The following is a 23,334-nucleotide window of genomic DNA, read 5'->3' on the forward strand; positions in this document are numbered from 1 at the left end:
TTATCAAACCGCAGCTCTTTGAAAATATTGGTAATCATCACCCTGATTATAATTAGCTCATTAAAGGCAAGCTAATTATTTAGCCACAAAGTACCTTTATATGCTACATATTATTTTCAAATAAAATATGAATGTAAAGGTTGTCTGCAAAGCAAAAAATTACCTGATATTCCAAAGTCTCTCTTATGGTCAGGTGGTCATTCCTGGGGGGGAGGTTGGAAAGTTCTGGAAAGCACTGAACCTTCACATACTATAACGGAAAAAGAAACCGGCCAGGTGCGGGCTGTGTTGTACTGTAGTTTACACTTAATGGTCAGGAATGAATGCGCATTCATTTCAAGCCCCAGTGTAATTTGTACTTTCCCAGATTACAGTGTGCAAGTAGTTCATGTTCTCCCTTCTTCCTTCCAGAACATCACACGCATGTACACATTTTAAACACGCCAATAAAGGTTTACCAGAAAATGTGATTTAATAGGACACTGCTCTACTCTGCCCTCTAAAGGACTATTAAAGAACACCACCATTGTTCCTTAAAGGGGAAATTAACACAGATTCACACACGCTCCCCATTCATTGACAAACTGCCACACTTTTACATTCTTTCACATTTGCGGTTCACTCTTTTCTCTCTAATGACATGAAAGGGGTTATTACTGGCCATCACACATTTTCCCTCCCCTTAGTCAATACTGGGAAAGCAAGAGAAAGAAAACAAACAGGAAGCATTTGACACTGTGGACAATGGGATCCGAGAGGAAGAGTCGGCCGTTTGCTTTGGAGTGCGATCTCAACCCGAAACGCAAGTGATTACACATTACAAACAGAAGGGGGGGGGGGCTTCCTTAATTTACCGTACATCACTACAACAGGTCAGAGGAAACAAAGCAGATGAACTACTAACTATCTACAGAAAACCTCAAGAGAGAACAAGAGAATGCTGATAGTACCCATCACACATTAGAACCTGTGGGAAAACAGACATACTATTGCGGTTTCACATTTTCCTTTTAATGTAGTTTTTCCTCCCAACATTCTTAAGAATGAAAATAAAAGATCAGAAAACAGCATAAAAGAAACAAGCATTTGGGGGAGAAGTGAATCGTATTCTGTATGCCGGCCTCAGATTTCAATGTGTAAAAACATATCTACATTGTGTTCTGTACTGTTAAAAACAACAGTATGCTTTGCACAAAAGGGCACACCATGATGTACTCTGCAGAAATCACTTGTAATACAATCATAAAAATACTATCAAGCAAAAACAGACAGTACTTGTTGTTAATGAATTCCTATGATCATTTATATATTGTGTGTTAAGGAAAACAGTGATAGTAACCAGTGACTGATGCTCACGAGTCCATATATTTGGATCAGCCCACAATCCACCTTTAAGAATCTAATCTATTTGGTTATGGATAAATGGATGTTCTTTCAAAAAAAGATCCACTTTTTTTTTGAATTGATATACTATAGCTGTAACTGCCGACTGTAGCCAATCCTGTACTTGATGAGTGTAAGATCTACACAATGCTCTTGTTGTCAGCTTTGGCTGACAGTAGATTCTCACTGGAGCACTTTGCTGACATACATCTAGCCCCGTCTGAGGAGGAATGCTTGTGGGTGGCTGTTCTTCCCTGCGAAAATCTTACAGTTGTGTGATTCCAAGCATCGAGCGCGAGGGCAGAAGGAAACCAATCCAAAGCAATGTGGAGCGTCTGATGCGCTCCGGACCTGCGGTTTTCCCTGGCACGGAAAGCTCTCGGGACTCTTTCTCCCAGACTGCTGGTCACAGTTTGAGCTTGGCATCCTTGGCCTCCATGGCCTTGGTGGCGACCTCGGCTCGGTCCGTCAGAAGGCGCGCCTGCTCAGCCGCCCCCAGCGCCTGCGTGTTCTTCAGCAGGAAGTGACTGATGAACAGCTTCAGGCCTTCCCGCAGCATTCCCAGCTTCGGGAGTCCAGAGATCCTGGCAAACACAATGACTGACATTGATTCCGTGGCCTTTGACCCTACAGTTTAAACAGTCTCAGACACTGCTTGTACTGTAGGTACATTTGTCAACACCCAAGCAGCAAGAATTTGAGGAGACTAAAGCTATGAAGTAACACATACTAGGATTGCTCACACCGTGAAGTCATACAATACAGTCACACTGAAATCTAAAACTTTATTTTTGTCAATTCAATGCACTGTAGATTAAAAAAATACAAAGAAGAATAAGTTTGTAGCCTTTGAAACTATTAAATAAGCATGTGTTATACCGCAATGAATAGAGCTAGAAGAGAAATGGATACGTATTGGAATTAGGACACATACCTCCCAAATATGCTTTCAAGTTCTCCAGGATCAGTGCCATTGAGAAGTTTAGTCAACACCTGACGTAAGAACCGAACTTTAGGCTTGTCCAGCTCCCCAAACTCTATAACCTGCAACAGAGAGAGAGACAGCGGTCAGGTGACAGAATACAGAACAGCACTGAAAAGCAATTGGTGGTGTTCACATACATTAGCCAAAATCCAGGCCACCTTCGTAATTGTAAGATGACTTTCGAATAAATTCTAGTTGGCACATGACAGTTTGTGAGTTTGGAGGAAAAAAGAAAAAACAAAATTAACTCACTGATATTTGCATATGAGAAGAAGAAAAAAAGCTATCACTTAATTTGTAAAGTAAAAGCACAAATGTTGACCCAACCACATGTGAGCACACAGCTGGGCCATTTTGTGAGCGACAGACCTTGAGGATGGAGAGGGACAGAGACTTCTTCTGGAGGAAGTGGACGACCAGCTGCACCAGGTTGCTGAAGGGGCCGCTGGACAGGCTGGAGAGCTCCTTGAACTTGTCCCACAGGCTGAACTGAAAGGTCATCTGGGGGCAGACATGATGACATCACCGGGGTCACAACCTGTGGCCTGAGAGAAACTACTCCCGGCTCAAAGCACATACCACCTCTAGACGTCCATGCAGCAGTATGACAAAGTCAACATATTTTTTATGTCTCTTAACAATGGATGAACACTAGAGAACACAAACAAATCAAACATATATCAGATCTTATTCATCTCAGATTTCAAAAATTAACTGTCATGACATGAGCATGAAAGGGATTTTTCCCCACTGTAACAAAGGACAAGCGCCAAATAATGCAAACAAGCAAAGCCTGCATCCCAGCTGAATAAAATCTGCTTTTTCTCGGCCAAATCGTAATTACCATTTCAAAAGTAACCCAGATATGCTTAGGTGGGAAAAGGCCAACGGCTCCTGAGGAAAACGTTCTGAGCAAAACAATGAGCGAACAGGAAAGGCTGATATCAGATATGGAGGAGCCACCTGGAGAAGGGGGGAAATGAGACTGCCCTGCTTTGTTTGATCATCGGTGTGAAACTCACACAAGATGAGGGGCGAGAGGCAGTGGCCTTCCTGTGCCTCCATCCAGTCAATCTAAACACAGCGCGCTTCGTCCTCAGCTTTTAAAATCGGTAAAGCAAGCGGTACCTTTGAACCTATGTGACACGAGTTCAGCCGTTGCTGAAATGGCCAAAAATGCACTAGCGAACCCAAAAGCAGCGATTTGAACAACAAAACACACGGTAGCCAGTTTGTACAGGGCAGTACTTCCACTTCTGATACCTGGTTTAGTCTGTCATGGCTGTTACACAAGATTTTAACGGACAGGACTGCACAGTAAAACGTCCAGTGTTAATTCAACTGTCACGCTCCGATAGGGACCATATGTGTTCTGAAATAGTAAGAGTTAGCTTAACACTTAACATTTTACTGTGTGCGTTTTATTCTTGGGTTAATAAAATATAAGACTGCATAAAAGATAGCACGTATATCTGATCGCACAGGACAACACATAAACGTAACACCGAAAGTGCTCAATTCCAATGTAGTCCTCCCTGGAAAGAACCAACCCGTGTGCAGCATATCTGGACACAGGTCTCACTCCCATAACAGTAATCACGTTGCTCCTGTTTCCAGTTCAAAGATCCCCGCAGCCCTCCGAGCCCCTCCTTTAGCGCAGTGACGGCTGGAGCACCTGAAAGCGCCGGTCGTGGGAGCAGAACTTCTCCCCCAGGATGGCGTAGAAGGCGTTGAAGCCCTTCTCCTGCAGGCAGCAGTCCAGGATCACGTGCACGATCTCTCTCTCCTGCTGGTCCTTCAGGCCCAGCCTGTAGATTTAAGGGCCCGCAGGGAAATTAGCATTAATCACTTACATTGAGCTAATGAAACAATGCAGACCGCGGTCTATGCGGAAATAAACAGGAAAATCATGCAGTCATAATGAGATCACCTCCTCCTTTAGTGTTTTCAGCAAACAGCGGTCTGTCTTCATAAATGTGTAAATGCCCTTAGTAACGACAAATGCATCCCCTCCCCCCATTTCAATGCATCAGTTTGAAGTACTGTGCAAAGCAAAATACAACACTTGCATGCAGTATTACAAACAATTATGGATTATTTTAGCCATTTTCGACCAGTATTAACATTAAACTCACTGGTTCACTGCCTGAAAGTCTTAAATCCACACTCCTCACAACGTACAGGTGTAATCAGCACACTGCCACTGCAGCTTAGTTGTATTCATACCTCAAGAGTTTCTCAAAGGCATCCAGGTAGTCCTCACAGGTCATGAGAACGCAGAAAATGTTTCTTCTGACATCTGTGTTCATCCTCTGCTTTCGGGCGAGCTCCATAACCCTGGCACTGAACTAAAAACAGGAAGAGACAAGATGAAGTGCACAATAATGAAGAGTTAGCAAGCAAGGCTAATCACCAACGATGAATCTGATTTACACTACACTCTAACTGTTAATGTCAATAAATACAGCATAAAATGGGGGAAATTAAGACATAATTGCTGGGCCTGGGGAGGTGGGACCCAGCTCTGCTGAGGGAATGGGGTGCAATAAAGTTTTGAAGACAATTACAACTTGCACAGCTTGCCTATCTTAATAACTATACAGCAGGGCCGTCCAACCATGTTCCTGGAGTTCTACTATCCTGTAGGTGTTCATTCCTAGCCTAACGGCACACGCTGTTGAATGAGGTGCACTTTGTTAGGGGTGGAGTGAAAATCTACAGGACAGTAGATCTCCAGGAACAGGGTTGGGCAGCCCTGCTATACCGCATGCAGAAACTGTTAAACAGGGCCAATGAAGGGGGGGGGGGGGGGGGGGGGGGGGGGGGGGGGGGCGATGGTTGGCATTACCTGTCCTCCGGCTGAACTCTGCTGTTGTTTGTTACCATGGTCACCGATCATGGGGGCCCCGCTCCAGGAGGACCCCACGATCCACCAGCGACCGACCTGGTCTGCCGCTAGAAGGTTCTGGAGCGAGACGCGCAGCTTGACGTCGCTGCCACTCGAGCTCTGGCTGACCTGAGGACACGGTAACAACGGCCTTCAGCCAGCTCACCTCCGCCATCACAGCGTGTGCTTTACCTCACTGGCCAGCGTTACAGTGTTACTCATCCCACCCAACACTGACCTCACAGCTCTACCAAGCAAGTTCTACCCTTTTTTTCTGTCGCCTTGTTGCTACTTGTTTTTTTAAAATATTTATTATCATGTCAGTTATTGATGGTTATTAGTTCCCGTCCCTTATGTTATCTGACTTGATTAAAATGGCCTAAGGTGGGCTGGTGACAGATCACAACCTACTCTGGTAGTGTGAAAGACAAAGGCACAGCACATGCTGTAGGTATAGAGACAAATATCCAAACATTCAATGTTGAACCTCAGTCTGGAATTAGACTGTATATCTCCATTTCCTCTTCACTCTTCCCTAATCCTCTGTCACAACAACAAACAACCCGTCTCTATGCTCCGTTCCTACGATTATTTGCCATAAGATAAAAGTCCCTACTGGAAAAATTAGCACATTCCTCAAAAGAATTTTGCTTAAAATTTCTGGCCAGGAAAATAACTGGAATACAGTGCAAAGCCAATCTAATCCTCCAGAGGAAACTGCTCAGTGGCATATTTTATGGAGCGACGCCCTCTGGTGGTGTAGCCTTATTCTACATGTGTGACGTTCAAGACTCATGCATCTGCTGGGACCCAGTTAGCACAACTTGTTCTCACAATGTTACTGGAATGTTTTGTCAGTGTTGTAACATTGCCACCACATTGCAGAAGCATTGTGAGAATGTTTTGTGTTAGCTGGCGAAATGGTTTGTGATACTACATAAAGAACAGTTAAAAGACTGAGTATGAAATACCTCCCATAAGCAAGTCTTTAATGCATACTGCCATTATGTCACAAATTATTTAAGTGCCTTAAGTGCTGTGTAAGCTCAAATTTCAGAAACCAGTATACTTGCAGGTGCCATGGTTCCAATCTAAAGTTAAATTCTTAAAATGCAAGTGAAGCACCAATGTGGTAAGAATACAGCAGAAGAGGTGGGCAGCCAGTTTTATGTAAAGATGTAAAAATGGCAAACGCGTTACCCACCCCAGAGAACGACAGCAGTAAAGCACATAACCGATAACATGTACACCCAGCTGAGTGTGGAGAGTAAGCAGGCACACAGACGACAGGGAGAGCAGCCATTACCATACTCCTCTGCAGCTTGCGCAGTCTCTCCACAAGCTCAGGATCGTACCCCGGGATCTTCCTCATGTCATTGTTCTTCAGAGCCAGCATCGTCTCCAGCATGAAGCGCACCTGCACAAGAGCACACACACAGCATATGAGCAGAGGCACACCCACACACACACGCACGCACGCACGCACACACAGAATGAACAGACTCTCTCTCTCATACACACACACACACACTCACACACACACAGCATATGAGCAGTCAAACACACACACACAGCATATGAACAGTCTCACACACACACACGCACATGCACACGCACGCACGCATACACACACACAGCATATGAGCAGTCACACGCACACACAGCAGATGAGCAGAGTCACACACACACACACACACACAGCATATGAGCTGTCTCACACACACACACAGCATATGAGCAGTCACGCACACACACACACTCACACAGCATATGAACAGTCACACACACACACACAGTATATGAGCAGTCACATACACACACACAGCATATGTACAGTCACTCACACAGCATATGAACAGTCACACACACACATACACACACAGCATATGAACAGTCACACACACAGCATATGAACAGACTCACTCTCTCTCTCACAAACACACGCACACACACGCACACACACACACAAGCAGAGTCACACACAAATGAACAGCAATATTTATCTACACCACTAATGTTCCCAACCTGTGTACAATAACAACCATAAAGAGAGAACTACAACATACTACATTGTTAAATTTGGCAATGCTCCATTCAACACAAGGTGCAATACTCTGGCTAACAAAATGTATGTATGCATGATAAATATTCTATACCAGTGTTGTTCACTCTAGCCCTTGGAGGAGCTGCAGGGAAGTTGTCTTTTGTGTACCCCCTATAATCAGCAACCCCTTCACACCTAAGAAACCAGGTGAGGCGAGTTAACTGTGTAATCAACGGCTGTCATTGATCAGTGATCACCTGCATAGCGCAAAGCTCTCTATGGTCAAGAGAAAATGCCACTGATCTCTACCTAAACATATGCACACACCTGTACACAGGCATAACACACACAAGCACACACACAGACTTTAATAACATCCATAATATAGGCATAAGCACAACACACGCACACACGCACACACGCACACACGCACACGCACACACGCACGCGCACACGCGCGCATGCACGCACGCACGCACACACGCACACACGCGCGCACACACGCACACACGCACACACACACACACACACACACACGCACACACACACACACACACACACACACACACACACACACACACACACACACACACACACAAACACGTATAGCGTATGTGAGTAATGCAGTACTCGGGTTTGATCCTGGAACTTGTCTCCCAGGCTGCCAGCCTTGCGCTGGGCGTCAGAGATGAGCTCCTTCAGGGCCATGGCGTCGTCCTTCCGCAGGGCAAAGCCCACGTTCTTCAGCACGAACAGGATGAGCTCGATGTCCTTTTCCGCGAAAGAGCCGGCCAGCTTCTTCAGGATGTCGAATATCAGCAGGGAGTGCACCACCTGGAAGTTGTACAGGTGAGCCACGATGGCCACCAGGTTGTCGCACTCCTTCCCCTCGCCGGCGGACTGGTACACTTCCTCAAAGCGCCGAACCACCGTTTCCAAAAAGTGTGCTCCTACCTGCAGGACAGTAGCGTGAGGTGAGCTTAAACGAACATTCAAACAAGGCCAGGAGACCTTGAGAGGGGAACATAGGCATTTTCGTCAGTTTTGTTTTTCAAACACGTCGCTCCCTTGTAAGCAGTTTTATTTAATATGGCCCAGTTATAACACTGTGAGCACAACTGACATAATCAGTTTTGTGACTGTGACCTTCAACAATGGCATTATAAAGAGGGGACAGTACTCTGCTACTGGAAATAATGCAGGTTCTACACCATTTAAAAAAATCTGTTTATAAAGAAGAATTCACATCAAAGCAATAAAATGAAAAGTTTCCGAGATGTATTCTAATGTAATAGGACTGTGCCAGTGTAAAAATTACAAATTCAAATTATGACCTTATTAAAAAATAAATGTTATTTAAAGCATGCCTTTAAAATGAGCAATTCCAACAAATAGGGGAATAAACACTGTCATTAATTTTTAAGTTTTACAGAGAACGCAGAAGTCTAGGGCCGATAGTCATAAAGCGCCTCAGACTAGCGGAGGCGCTGACCTAGGATCAGGTTTCCTCTATACATACATGACCTTGTCCATCATGAGCCGAAAGGCAAAACTGATCCTAGATCAGCAGTCTGAGACCAGGCCCAGCACTGTATGGTCTAGTTGCTATTCATCAATAGCTGCATTAGCTTATAAATGAACTGAGCAGAAGATAAGGCACACAGATCATGACTGACTAAACAAACTCCTGACTAACGATCTCCCACAGGTTAATGTTTAAACCTCCCACACAACAAGACCCAGTTTACACACACAGCATATCAATTCTCTTTCGCCAAACACTGAGAGAGAGAGAGAGAGAGAGAGAGAGAGAGAGAGAGAGAGAGAGAGAGAGAGAGAGAGAGAGAGAGAGAGAGAGAGAGAGAGAGAGAGAGAGAGAGAGAGAGAGAGAGAGAGAGAGAGAGAGAGAGAGAGAGAGAGAGAGAGAGAGAGAGAGAGAGAGAGAGAGAGAGAGAGAGAGAGAGAGAGAGAGAGAGAGAGAGAGAGAGAGAGAGAGAGAGACCCCAGTGTCTTCGCTGCTTTCCTTTGTATTACCCCAGGTCCTGAGAGAGAGAGAGAAGCTGCCTCACTGCCATTCCCCGCATTTCAAAAAATTTCTATTACCTTCAGCAAATCTTTCTTTTTTTTTCTGATTAACACAAATTACAATAATTTTGCAAGCTGCCACTTTTCACTACATTTCACAGAAGCACTAAATGTTCTTCAGTGTTGTATAAGTTCATCTGTGCTTGACTACTTATGAACACTGAGAAACTGTATCAGAACAGGAATATACCCAGTATTAATATCCCCACTATTAATAAATAACAATATGCTCAATAAATGTTTCCACGTAAAAATGCCCCTAAACAATTCAGACAGACTTCATTTTCATATTTCAAATTAAAATATATAACACAACTTTCTTCCCTGAGAAACCTTGGTGTAGTGTCGATTCATCATCTTCTTAAGATGCAAATTTATTCATGTAACATCACAGCTCCTGGTTAATTAGCTTTTTCAGGCAGGCAAACACGTTTCTAGTTTCTCAATGAACTTGGATTTGACCCATCTGACCTTTTAAAAACTAATTTTGTCTCTTTTTTGCCCCATTGACATTTTTGCTTCCAGTTTATAACCTGGACAGGTTTGGAATGTTGATAAATAAAAACAGGACCCTTACGGAAGTTTTAAATAAATAAAAAAGAAAATTCACTTGAAACCAGTAAGCTGGGTCTGTTCACCCAGCTGCAGGAGTATGAGGCCTACCTCCAGCCCCACGGTGTGGTGTAAAACGCTGACCAGCATCACGTGCTCCATCAACAGCCGATCAGGCATCAGAGCCGGGGTGACGCAGGCAGCCAGCAGCACCTCCGTCAGAGTGTCATTCATGTCCTTTCTGCTGTGGGTCATGTACAGCTCCTCCAGCTGACCAGTAATGGAAGCTAGATTGGGTTCGCTGAGCCTGCCAAGCACAGAAAAAAAATGCACAAAGTCAAGATCTCCTTTTTTATTGAGAAGTTAATGTAGGGTTAGTATATCCTGTGTATATGGTAAAAAGGGGGACACTGGGTTTTAAAAAAAGTAGCCTACTAAAGAGCATCATTTTAGAGCTGATGCGTTAAAAACGACATGGCCTATAACTTGTCACTTTTTAGCACACATCCATGTCTACTTCAGGACAACACACTTTGTGTTAATTTCAATAGTCTGTGTTTAAAAAATCTGTCTTTGGTACGCATAAATTGAGTATTTGTAGCACAAAAACAATAACTTCGACACAAAATGTGTTGATGGTAGCAAAAAAATAGTAACACAAAATTTAATTACCATGGTGATAACGAACGTATTTTACAGATATTAACGAAATGCAATACTAGGTTTAAAACGGTACCTATTCACAAGTCCTTTTATGCTCCTCTTGAGTCTCTCCAGCTCAGCTCGTCGCTTGCCATCCGCTTCCTCGCGCAGGTGAGGAGGTACATACTTTCCAGGTGCAACTGAGGTCTAAATGTTGAAGATAACACGTCACATTTTTTGGCATGCTTTTCAAAAAAATTACCCTTTACATTTTAAACAGCTACAATTTTAAAACTTCCATAAACCCTGAATACCGTTTGACTTGCATTATCCTCTTTCTCGTCGGCCACTTCCCTAATGTCTTCCTCTGGTTCAGCCTTGTCATGTTCTTCGTCCTCGCATTCAGAAGCTTCAGCACTGTCATTCCCTGCACCGGCATCTTCTGCATCATCTTCCTCATCTGTAATAACATCCATTTCATCCGAATCGTTGTCGCTGTCAATATCGTCATCAACGTCATTGGCGCTATCATCCTGCTCGTTAGCGTCGCCTGACAATTCAGAGTCGCTGTCTTCCAGCTTCTTTAATTTATCCTTGGCGTCTGTCACCTCCATTTCCTCGTCACTGTCATACATTCCAGTTGCGGACAATCCAGGCTCGAGTGCTCCCAGGATGTAATCCAGTCCGTCCGCAGCAAACGACTGCGGGAGAGTCTTTTTGTTTTTCCTCTTGTTAAGGCCAAGATATCGCTCTAATTTCTTTATTTCCTTGTCTTCCGCAACGTTTGCTTCCAGAAGTGCCTGTTTTCTGTTTTCTTGTAATTTACTCATTTTCGCACCCTGCTTCGATGCAGTCTCTTTCGGTTGTTTTTTTGCTTTGGAAGTCTGCCCCTCCATTTGCTTTGAATTCTTCATTTCACTTTCATTGAGGGTTGCTTTATGAAGTTTTTTAGAATCACGTTTCGCCGAGTTGTTTTTGTCTTTTTTATCAGTGGTTGTCTTTTCATTGTCATCATCTTTAGAAGCTGAGCTGTTTCCTTCGAATTGATGTTTGTTTCCTTCATAATAATGTTTCTTTTTAATCTTCTTTAATTTTCGTTTTTCTTTGCGCAACTCTTTTCGACTCTTATTTTTGATGAGCCTGTTGCCATCCTCTTCAGTTTCATCACCACCACCAACTTTACTTTGAACAAATTCATCAACGGAGATCATGTACTTCTGCAGCTTACCGGTGTCACCTTTTCTTCTCCATTTACCTCGCGTTTTCCCCTTCATTTCTACGTTAAATGTATCTGCACGATTTTCAATAAAACACTGGTTAATTCTGTCATTTGCTGAACAGCTATAACGGCATAGCTGTATAAAAGCAAACTGGCTAATTAATTGAACTAAGCGACGCTAGGTAGCCGACGTTAGCTAGGCTATATTTTTTTCTTCGAGAGGTAAATTTGTAAGTTGCCTAAAATGAGGAGGCAACAAATGTATAAGCTTTGTTTTCTTCCTATACTTCTGTAATATAACATAGAGCATGTACCACTTTACACATGCTCTATGCACATGCTTTAGAAGGGCGCCGCCATCAAACTTAATCAAAACAGGAAGTGGGACCTTGTTTAAACGCCCTTTCCGCTTTCTTGACCAATTATTTTGATTCTACGAGCCGCCATGTTTGGAGGTGCCTGAGGGAAATTTTCTTTGTCGTCATTTAATTCTTCAGCGCAAACTCATCTTCTAATTGTGTAATAGATTATACTAAGACAATACATCCAATTTAAAAAAACGAAATTCTTGATATGCATGTTTAACGAGCATCTTAATTGCTTACATTCCCAGCTCTCTGCGAAAATCGGTGCGTTTCATTGCCTTTTTGTAAGCTAATGACAGTTTCATGGACAAACTTAAGTACCACTGACACGCTGGAGAGTTAAAATCCATACTACACGACAAGGAGGAAAGGATATTATAAGGTGCATGTTGGCAGTTGTGTGCATTTCCTCTTGTAGAATGCACCCTTATTCATTTTTTGTGAATAATAATAATAATAATAATAATAATAATAACATAAATCATAAAAAGCAGGTTTTATGGGGTGACAACGCTGGGTCATGTGCTGAGCTCTTGGAGAGGATCTGTGAGGGCTGGGAGCATTCCTAACTTACCAGTATCTGGTAAATATACCTGTGTTATGAACTGTTTTAATTAATCATTAAAAAACTGATGAACTATGAAAACAAGCAGACAGGCTGTCCAGGGGCAGGGTTTGGGACCCCTGCAAAAGTCCTTCCTGCTGCTGATTCAGCTAGATTGTGCATGCAGTGCCCTATTATGCCTCCAGGGGGCACAAAGTCTCCCCTTGTCCAAGAGAGACACAAAACAGGGCAATGGGCCATTTAGATAGAATTTTCATAGATCCATTTTCATAGGGCCATTTTCATAGATCATGTAGTTCTTTCAGAGAAAAGGAGGTTGGAGTTATCTGGTTTTCCAAGCCTGGCTCCCTCAGTCTGGCCAACTAATTACTAATCACTGTATAATTTGCTCAATATTTCTCTCCCTCTTTACCTCAGCTGATGTGTAGTGAGTATTCTGATGTATCAAGCCACAGTCCATTATGGTGATGGTAATGATGATGATGACGATGCACACATGCAAACGTGTGTACACACACACACACACACACACACACAAATTGCCTCAGTATTGTGCTCACTAAGAAGTGAAAATTCTTATTTTTCAAGCAGGAGAAGTAAACGGAGATATGAGTAGAGGTAACACACTTAAACCATTTCAGAAGAGCAAGTGTGATGTATGGACTGCAACACAGATAAAGTTAGTATATTTCAGGCTTATTAATGGATCAACACTACAGAGACAAGCCCTGCACCTCACTTAATGAAAAATACTGGCCATACATCTGCCACATCCTCCTGAAATGTAACAACATGTCATGCAGTGGCCAAACTAATCACCTGACAGTAACCTAAAAAGCGTCATTTCTAGCTGCGTTGATCTCAAGTCTGGCAAGACAAAATGCATGGGGGCTTGGGGATGAAAATGAGGGTCCAAATGCATTTTGCATAAGATTACAGCTTTTTATCTGTAAATACCCACAGTGGCTCCTTACAAGGCAGGGGTAAAAATGTAAGCAGTCTAAGCCACTCTGGACATAAGGGTATCTGCTTCGCTAATAAACATAAAAGTAAGTGAGTGACCAATGAAACAGTTGTACACTTTTCCTCTTTATACAGGTTGTAAGGATGTACTGTCAAAACACAATGCATAATGGTATCAACTCATGCAGACAGACAACTGGGAGCCTCCATAGCCTGTGGCAGTAGACCTCTTAATTTAATTCAGAATGCTGTGACTCGGCTGCTTGTCTGCCTCTTAAAGCGTGCCCATGTTTCATTTTCCCCTTCCCTCATTCTCTGGCACTTGTTCACTGCATGCATAGGATTCAGCAGTAAGGTGCAAGTCACAGACCCTTCCTCTATCCCCTTTACATCCGTGAATGCTATTTATTATGGGCAGCTTCACAGAGCTAGTGTTAGCCTAGTGGGCCATCAAGCACAAACCCACATACAGACAGAACATGTAAAATAGTCATTTGAGAGGAAGAGGACTGGGAAGAGGAAGAAGACTGGCAGCTAGGTTGATTTTCTGTTTAATACAACAACAACAAAATGAAACAATGAAGTAGTCTCCATCCGTTCTGAATTTTTTTTTAAAAGTGGATTTTCCTCAGCTTTGTCACACATTAGCTATTTTGCTTACAAACTAAATTCATTCTTAGTAATGAAGAGTCTACTTACTGTATCTCTGGTCATTAATAGCCAGGATATTCAGCAGGTAGAGAGCTATAAATTCCTGGGAATCTCCTCCTTCTTAAAATGGAAGGATAATACCACCTCTATGCATGGTGTTTCTTTCTGAATGTTCATTCATAGGTTTTTATATTTGTTCAAGAAGATATCAGTCAAAATTAAATAACTTATGGTATGACCTTTTCACTATACATTCTAGCCATAAGCCAACTGCAGGATCATTGTTTGCATGTAAATATTAATTGAATATTCATCTGAATGTCCGTACGACTGTTGGTTTTCAACAATTCTGCCTTGACTTAAATTATATAATGCCTTTCTTGTTATTTCTTACCATTATCTTAGGAAAGACCAGTTAGTCGCACATTTATGACAACCCCAGAATCTTGCAAGTCGAGCGATGATGATGTAATTTATTTTGAGGCGTTTTTGTGGCGTCAGAAAAGCTCGATGTCTCCGTATTATGACTCATTCAAAAAAGGGCCGTACTATAAGTATGAATTTGTTTTTCTAATGTATTTTGGTTTCAGTTTAATTCATGACAGCAGCACGGCGTTGGAAGTTAGTGATTGATGCTCCTGTGCAATATGAAGAATGGACGAAGACGATGTGACTATCAGAGAACAGAATTTTCACAGCCAAGTTCGAGAGTACATCGTAAGTAAAACGTTAGCAAGAAAGCTAGCCGCGAAGCCATTGGAGCATATTAAGCTCGTACTAGACTAGCCAGCGATCGTTGTTTTTGTGCAACATGAGTTTTAAATACCAAGAAAGGAATTCAGTTTATTTGGAGCCCAAGTAAAAGTGAGCTGATTTTCAGCCAAAGTGTGCGTTATGTCCAATTTCCTGTTGCGTTGCAAAGTGCATACACTGGCAGTTGGCTGCCGATACCAAGCAGCAGAGCTAGTCAACTAGTTATCATAGCAATCCAACTAGTCCTGTTGCAATCACTTCGATAATGAGCTACCAGTCTGTCTATGTAGCTGGGTTTCTTTGCAAAGTACCGGCTAACTACCTACCTAGCGTGCAGAATTTGTGCTAAAGAAGATAAATGCTTGGCGCATTTTAGAGTAGTACTAACTACGTAGTTTGCTACTAAGCTAACGCAATTCAACTAATCTGGCTATGTTTGAGGAATTATTGATTGTTATCAGTAGGTTTGATGGGTTTGCAAAAATGACAGCTCTGGCCGTTAGTGAAGTAGAATGTAGCTAGCTAACTAGTTGAATTCGTCGGCCATGCATTTGCAGCTAACCAGACGCGACCGTAAGTTTAATATCCGAAAATATTTAGATGCTTTTGGATATTTGTATAACCTAGAATGATTATCTGGATATTCCACATTATACTTAATGTCTTTCGTCATATTTGCTGGAAATGCATTGCTGGAAGCAGGCTGGTGTAATAATGCAAAAAGCCATGGATAGCTCTTGTGTTTGTGAAACCGTAAGCCTTGCCAATGCACTTTAAACTGTCAGTAACGTTAGCCTTTGGCAGTCACTCCAAGAAAAATCAACCATTAATACCGATGTACTGTTTGTATAATCATTAATCCTATTTTGAATTCCATGATATTCGATAAATAAATTATCCTTTAACAGTTTGATTGCGGCTGAGGCTACAGGGTTTCAATTCAAATCCAGAATACTGAAAATAGTAGATTTTTAAAAACAATGTGGCCCATTAGGGGTAAACAGCACACATTATGATTGACTGATTAGAATGTCGGACAGGTGTGGCTAGTATTCTCAGCTCAACCAAGATCTCTCAGAGTATCCGGTGTACACTCCATGTGATGTGCTGTACACCACCCGAAGGGTTCCGGTAACAGCTTGATGTCTTATTTACTGATAGAGTTGCAAGCACCTCACCCATACTCTGTGATATGTTATCCATATGTTAACGTGTAGGAAGAGGCTGACGACTTCTCTTTTTACTCTTACCCATCCACCAAACAGTGAATGCGAACCGTAAATAGAGTTCTGCGGTCCCTGCAAACCTAAAACGCAGAAGATCTGACGAGTAATGTCTGAAATGTTATTATGGAGTGACTGGAGTATTTGCTTCCTAAGAACTGTGGTACACCACTGATATAGTTGTGTTGTGAATCTCTAAAAACAGTAGAGCTATATTGTTGTTGTTTGGTTATTTGAGAGATATCGCCCATGGTTTTAAATGGCACAGCTGCCCTGTACTTACTGTCAACTGGAGCACTTTTTAAGTATTTGGTTGCGTGAATTTAGCCTATTATGGTTGTGAATGTGTAAGTCAGATTTCACTGTGTCTATGTCTAAGTCTGTGTGACTGTGTGTGTGTGTTGTTGTTGTGTTAATAAAGGTTTCACATTTGTGCATCCATGCATTTTTGGGTGTGTTAACTTATTCCATGTGAAACCTAATTAATTGCGACTGAGCAGTGTGTCTGGAATTACAGTAGGTGGATATTTTTGCTGTCTATGTTCGGTCTAACATTCTGGAGGCCATTTTTAGACCATGTGTGCAGATTCCTTCTGCAAGCTTTGTCTAATCTTAACTTGACCACCTGAGACATGGCACTAACTTGACACCGTTCAAAAGCTGACATCAGCCTCTTGTCACACTTATCACATATGATAATAACGCTGGCAGAATGCTGAAAAATGAGCGCCTCTTGACCGGCCAGAGATACCTTCAAACTTATCTTGAGTGGTGTGCATATTCCTTCACAAAAATTATGAAGCCATTTCCAGCACCTTAAGATGTTCTTCATTTTTTCTTTTTCATTATTGATTCACTTTGGTCATTGAGAACATGTGTATTTGGTTTATTGTGTTCAGTAACTCTTAAGTTGACCTTATTTTGCCGGTGCTTCTTTGGATGTAGATCTGAGAGCCCGGTGGAGCAGGGTGTATAGATGGGCTGAATGAGTGTGCATTCATGGTGCATTGTTTTATTCAGGAGTGATTAATCAGCTCTATTGAAACTGCACAGGCTCTGACCCACAAACAGACTACGTGGGGTGGTGTTACTGCGGACAGCAGAATTCGGGCTGCATGCCGAGTGGTTTGCGGGCGGATCCCTTTCACACTGAAACGAAGGCGCCTTCGACAGGAGTGCTAAGCAGGCAAATGGGCAGTTTCTACTCCAGTGTGACTGGGCCTCTGACCATGAAAAGCCATCTTTAGTGCTTCTGGAAGAAAACAACACACTTAAACACATTTGGGTACAGCAAGCACCAATTCTTTGCTATGTCAGAGCATGTGAATTTGATACATTTTAGCTCAAGGCTTTTTCGACCAGAAAACAAGAGATAAAAAAGAAGATTGGCTTTATACATTACATTATTGTTTAAAAATGAACTTTTAAACTTCCTCTGGGTGAACAGCTGCAGGTTAAGTCTTAACTGTAAAACAATGCCTGATTGGGTGGGGATCTTTTCTCATGCTTCTTCTTCATACAGATTAGTCCTTCACCAGGCCCGTTTCAGAAAAACACAACCTGCTGATAAATGAAACTCAGGGATTAATGTGAGACCACGCCTTCATTCTGTAATTGTTTGGTGTTGTTTCACTTGCAGCTAAAGTGCTTTCACTTGCAGCTTTGGAGTCTCAATGCCTTAGGCTGCAGTAGACAATGACTGGTGTGATCACCTGTCAGTGCAAGTGCTTTATTAGAAATTGTGGAATGAGGTTTTATTGAACCAATTTGAAACTGCAGTTTTTATTTCTCCTCCTAACCTGGAATGTCCGGTGGTGTTTGTAGGCCCACCCCAACCCATCCAAACACTGCAGCCTCGTCTGCAGATAGAGAAAAGATCACATGCTCTCTGAAGCAGCAGGCCATTGCTTTTTTTGTGTCTGCAGTCCACCCGGTGAGTGGAACTCCACTTCATGCGCAGCTGGTGCAGATCGGCCACAGGAGGCGCTGTTGCTCGATGAAGCGGGCTTACCCTGCTGACTCCAGCCCTCCCTCCCTCCCTGGGTGATGTTCTGGCTCGCCCTGAGCTGTCCTGTGGAGCTGGTGGGCACAGTCTTCGTTAGCACGGTCAAGCTTCGATGCAGACCCTACATAACACTGAGGCCCTGTTCAGACCTGGCATTAAAATGGGTGATCCGATCACAAGTAGACAGCTCTTAACTACAGGTGTGAATGCACCCAAGACGCATTGAGGACGCATTGAGATCCGATCACTCAGACCACATTCGGAGGTGGTCTGGGCCGCATATGGCCACATTCTTTTAGCAGTGTGTACACAAATGCGTCCTGGGCCACATTGAAGGGCTGCCTAGTCAACCGACGTCCTCTGCGTAAGCGGAAGTACATACTCATTTGCACGCCAACTGCGTCATATTAAAGTGCGAAGCAACAAGAAGAAGCCACAACAACAGCAAAATGGATTCTCATGGATGGAGTTTTCTGTTTTTGTTTTGATTCTGCCCATGCGTCAAGGTCTTTGCAAACTTCTTCTTCTTCTTTTAATTTCCGGCAGACTAGGCACAGCTAGTGCATTGCTGCCTCCCGCCGGTTAAAAACAACAACGCATTTGGTCTTTGCAAACGGAAATGACGTACGTGTTTATTTTCATATTCAGCGGGGAAGTGAGATCCGATCACAAGTGGTCACTCGAGACGCATGTGGAGACGCATTCTGATGCCAGGTGTGAACTGACATCCGTTTTGACTGAATCTAGACACAATCTGGATATATCTGGATACAAAGTACAGGTCTGACCAGTGCCTGACAGTCAGTGCTTTAACAGCACAACAAAAATATTAACAGTATGGATGTAGTTTAGAAAAGTACAATGAATATTTACCCAAATATTTACCCAAATATCAAGCAGGAGCAGCTGAACCCCAGAATCCTGCCTGGGAGCCTGCAGTACTGAAGAGGGGAAGGGTCAGGTGTTTTGCATGCAGAGCTGCTGTTTCCCAGATAGCAGGGGATTAAGCTTGTTGCAGATTTGATTCCCAGACGCTGTCTTTGTACTTTTGATCAAGGTATGGAAACTGCATTGCTTCACTATATATCCAGCAATAAAAGTGGATATTTATATAAAAATGCTATAAGTTGTTTAAGTTGCTCTGGATAAGAGCATCTGCTAGGCCTAAATGGCAGTAATGTAATATAATACATGTAATTATCAAAATAGAATGTCACCTGTGATGTAGATGGACAAACAACTACTTTAACGCCTTTTGAATGCAAAGTTAACTGGGCATGGCGCAGAGTTTGCAAATCCCCTATTTAGAGCTTCTTATCTTCTTATCTTTCACACCCCCCATTCACAGCATGTACTCCTCCTCTTCAGGCAGTGTATCTGCACCACCCACTCCTGTACGCTTTCCACCCTGCAGTTTCAGTGGGGAAATCAGCCGTCCTTAAATGTCTCCCTCTTAGGCGAAGGCATTGTTCTGGGTTAATCTGGTTTTATTTAGGATTTTACAATGTAGCTGGTGGCCTGTTGGGTCTCCTCTGTGGTCCCGTTGTGGTTTACGCATGCTTTAGTTTTTTTATTACCTATGTGAGTTCTTGTGTACTCCCGTGGCCATGCAAGAAAAGCAAGGCCTGTGTTTTTTTAACTTTGTGTAAGTGCACACGCACTTCATGGCTTTATGGGTACCTTTCCTTGGACAGGACCTGATTGGATTAGATAACGGGAGCTGAAGTGTGGCATTATCTAGCATTTATCTAGACTCATTTCCTGAAATGTGGCAGGTTTGTGAAATGTGGTATCTGCCGGTGCTGCTGACATGGGCTCCGTGCCGGAGGAGTTTGTGCTATTTCTGTCCGATCTGTGTACTCAGGCTCATGTTTGAAATGTCACCCGTACATGATTATCCACTGGTAATTAGCCATGTCACAGTAGACTGCTGTCACTATGTATGAAATTTGATTATTATGAAACCACAAACATTTCCCTAGTATCTTGCCAGTTTAGTTGCCATTTATTATCTTTTTGATATCAAAAAGAATGAACAAAAAAAGCTTTGTTATTATAGAGGTAATATTTATTCCATTAGTTCTACAGGAATGAAACAACACATGGCTTATATGTTTATTGTGTGCTATGACTAATCTTGTCAGGGTAAATTTCATGATAAATATGGGACATGGTATTCTCTGCATTTGCAATCTTATATATGTGGTAAAAGATAATGAACTTAAAAAGCACACGTAACTATATAAATCAGAATAAATATAATAAAATATGTGGCTAATGAAAATGCCTTAGAGCACAACCCATTCAACTGTGAACAGCGCTGGTGTACATTATTGGACTCCATTGTAGTCTTGTGAATCCAAGCCTGTTTTAATGGCGGTACACTGATACCTTAGTTTGCAGCCTGCGCTCCTTTTTTTTTGCTTGTTTTTTCCCCTGCTTCAAGCCAGGTTTGTATGATTCATACATGCCTCGCGCCATGAAATGTAGACATGTCAGTCACTTAACAATCAGTCATCTCTTGTGCCTGTTTTAAAGCAATGATCGACAGCGACTGATGCTGTGCACTGTAAAATAGAAATGGCAGAAAAATGACAGAAATGAAGCACAAAGGAACTTCGTTCCAAAGGGCCCTATGAGCGCTATGTTGGAAAAAGCACACGATTTCACTTGTAAATTCTATGAATCCCCGGTCGAGGGAGTTTGCGTGTTCTCCCCGTGTCCGTGGGTTTCCTCCCACAGTCCGGAAACATGCAGGTTCGTGTTCACTCGAGAGTCTAAGTGGCCCTTGGGGTATGAATGTGTGAGTGAATGGTGTGAGTGGCCTGTGATGGATTGGTGACCTGTCCAGGGAGCATTCCTGCCTTTCACCCAGTGTCTGCTGGGATAGACTCCCAAAATGGAACGTTTTTGAATGGTAATGTGAAACTCATCCGTTGACATGTACATTTATATGAGGTAATGTTTTCAGTGTGATCAAAGATTGTGACTAAGCTGCTACAAGTGTCTCCTGACGTGAATTTCAGTGGACGCGTGCCTGTCCCATCCTCTGGATTTATTTCAGTGAATAAGTGTGTGTTGAAATTCAGCCCGTAAGGCTGGCTTTACACTTCAGGTGTCTTTGATCAAATCCGTGTTGGCCATAAGTGCCTCCTGTCCTGATATCAGTTTGAGTGCCTGTTCCCATTCCATCCCCTGGACTGACTTTGATACTTTGGAGCTACGTGTTGAAAAACTGCCAGTAAGGCTTAGTTTGTGCTTGTGGTGTCTTTGATGAGGTGTTTGTGGTCTTTTGGATGATGTCACAGTCAGGTACAGTGTCTTCGGCCTTTTTCAAACAGCCCAGCTGCTTTAATGGGTTTGTTTGCAGCCTGCCATTATCGGACGCGGTTGTTCATTTCTTGCTTCCTAAACTATGTCAGCCATGGAAGAGGGTTTTGTGCAGGTAACATGTGAGGTTTAAGTTCTCTGATATGTTTGGGCTAAACCCCTCTCTGAAAAGTTACATAGAAAGGGAACCAGTAGTGAAATTCTGAAGAATAAATAACACGATGTTCCTATTTATGCAGGTTCAGTCAAATGATGCTGTAAAAACGCATTTGTTTATGCTGTGTAAAATAGCATTGCAATCCATGTAGGCTACGTGTACTTTAAGCTCTTCTGATGTCACCAAACCAGGGCGCAAGAGTCTGCCAGACTGTGACTCTGGTTCAGCCATGCAAACATTACACCAGTGATAAACTGGTCTGAGTACCTTCCATTAATTTATAACTTGTGTTTTTGTTAAAATTTTCTTTGTTTGCAGATCTGCTTCCTTCTGTTTGCTGTCCTCTACATCGTTTCCTACTTCATCATCACCCGGTACAAGAGGAAAACTGGTAAGAACAGACAAGCACGTGGGCTTTTCATAGTGCCTTTCACTGAAACCAGCACCTCTCAAGCAGGCTGTAATTTGTATGTTGTGTGTTCCCCATATGTTGAAAGCTGAAATGTTTTCACAGCAAATACAGGTGGGTCGGTTGTTTGGGTTGTCATTACGCACATACAGGCTGAGTATGTGTTCACCATAGGCTTTTCTATGCAGGCATCGTGGCTGTCCCCTCTGTCATCAGTGTTTTTGAGTCATGTGACTTTATGCAAGCATGCTCGAACCTCACCCAGGCTAGTCTTATGAATGTGTGCAGTTGCATAGACCACAGCTCATAGCTACATTTACATATTTGTCTTTTGCTTCTTAAATTAGGAATAATTTTATGCAGTAAGCCCTGATGTCCTGCACTGTTGACCTGGGTTTGAATGTATACCTGTTGTAGAGTCACATAGCCATCAAACATCAGTACAGCATTTATTTAAAAGGAAACAATGTTGTACAGCTGTTGGAGGGGTATACTGTGGGTCTAAGGACAATAGGTTGGTATTTTGAGGATATTGGTGGGGTGTCTGTGAGCTTGTTTTAGGCCACACCTGAGAAAATCCAGCTGTATGAAAGTTTTATCTTTTTACAGAGAAAAATGGAAGTGTTAGTGGTTTTCCGCTTGTCTGAGGAATGGTGGAGACAGTGATATTAATGACAAGAGGTGTGCCAGTCAGGAAGGGTGTGTCTTCATTTCCACTGACAACAGTACATAGTGTATACACTAAATGTTATAAACTTCACCTTCAGAATGGTCTGTTTAGAATGGCGTCAAATGCTGACCTTTGGTTTGAATTTAGAATGGCGTTATGCTTCACGTTTTGCAAATCGGTTACATAGCTGTCTGTTTACTGAAGCTCTTCAGGTTAAGGATATGATGTTGTGTACGAGTATTTGAACCTTCAGCATTTATTTAACTAAATTTTAACCTTCTGCCCACGCTGCAAGCGCTCTTTCTGAGGGCATGGAGTTAGACCTGCAAAACCTGCTGCTGTTAATGTAAAGTTCACAGTTAATTAACATTAATATTAATGATCTTTCTGCACTCTACAGATGATCATGAAGATGAAGATGCCATAGTCAACAGAATATCGTGAGT

General features: G+C 42.6%; 2 protein-coding genes across 3 annotated transcripts in view; one reads left to right on the forward strand and one right to left on the reverse strand.

Moving 5' to 3' along the window:
- Nucleotides 1-447: 447 nt before the first annotated feature.
- Nucleotides 448-12,181, reverse strand: nom1 (nucleolar protein with MIF4G domain 1). Of its 2 annotated transcripts, none has more exons than XM_035415983.1 (11): nt 10,893-12,180; nt 10,673-10,785; nt 10,048-10,243; nt 7,930-8,253; nt 6,562-6,672; nt 5,217-5,384; nt 4,595-4,716; nt 4,044-4,176; nt 2,738-2,869; nt 2,318-2,427; nt 448-1,967 (listed from the first exon to the last, which is right to left on the reverse strand). In XM_035415983.1, the coding sequence occupies exons 1-11, from the start codon at nt 11,850-11,852 to the stop codon at nt 1,790-1,792; spliced, it is 2,547 nt and encodes an 848-aa protein (XP_035271874.1). In that variant the 5' UTR covers nt 11,853-12,180; the 3' UTR covers nt 448-1,789. The 2 variants fall into 2 exon arrangements, with proteins under 2 accessions (XP_035271874.1, XP_035271875.1); XM_035415984.1 differs by having other exon boundaries at nt 1,790-1,967; nt 10,905-12,181.
- A 2,643-nt stretch (nt 12,182-14,824) lies between these two features.
- lmbr1 (limb development membrane protein 1) overlaps nt 14,825-23,334 on the forward strand; it is a 48,982-nt gene continuing 40,472 nt past the window's right edge. The window contains exons 1-3 of the mRNA XM_035414367.1: nt 14,825-15,058; nt 22,128-22,200; nt 23,289-23,328. Coding sequence (XP_035270258.1) covers nt 14,996-15,058; nt 22,128-22,200; nt 23,289-23,328 — 176 coding nt within the window. The 5' untranslated portion in view covers nt 14,825-14,995. The remainder of the gene's footprint in view (nt 15,059-22,127; nt 22,201-23,288; nt 23,329-23,334) is intronic.

The sequence above is a fragment of the Anguilla anguilla genome, chromosome 4 (assembly GCF_013347855.1).
Source record: "Anguilla anguilla isolate fAngAng1 chromosome 4, fAngAng1.pri, whole genome shotgun sequence".
Taxonomy (NCBI): Eukaryota; Metazoa; Chordata; class Actinopteri; order Anguilliformes; family Anguillidae; genus Anguilla; species Anguilla anguilla.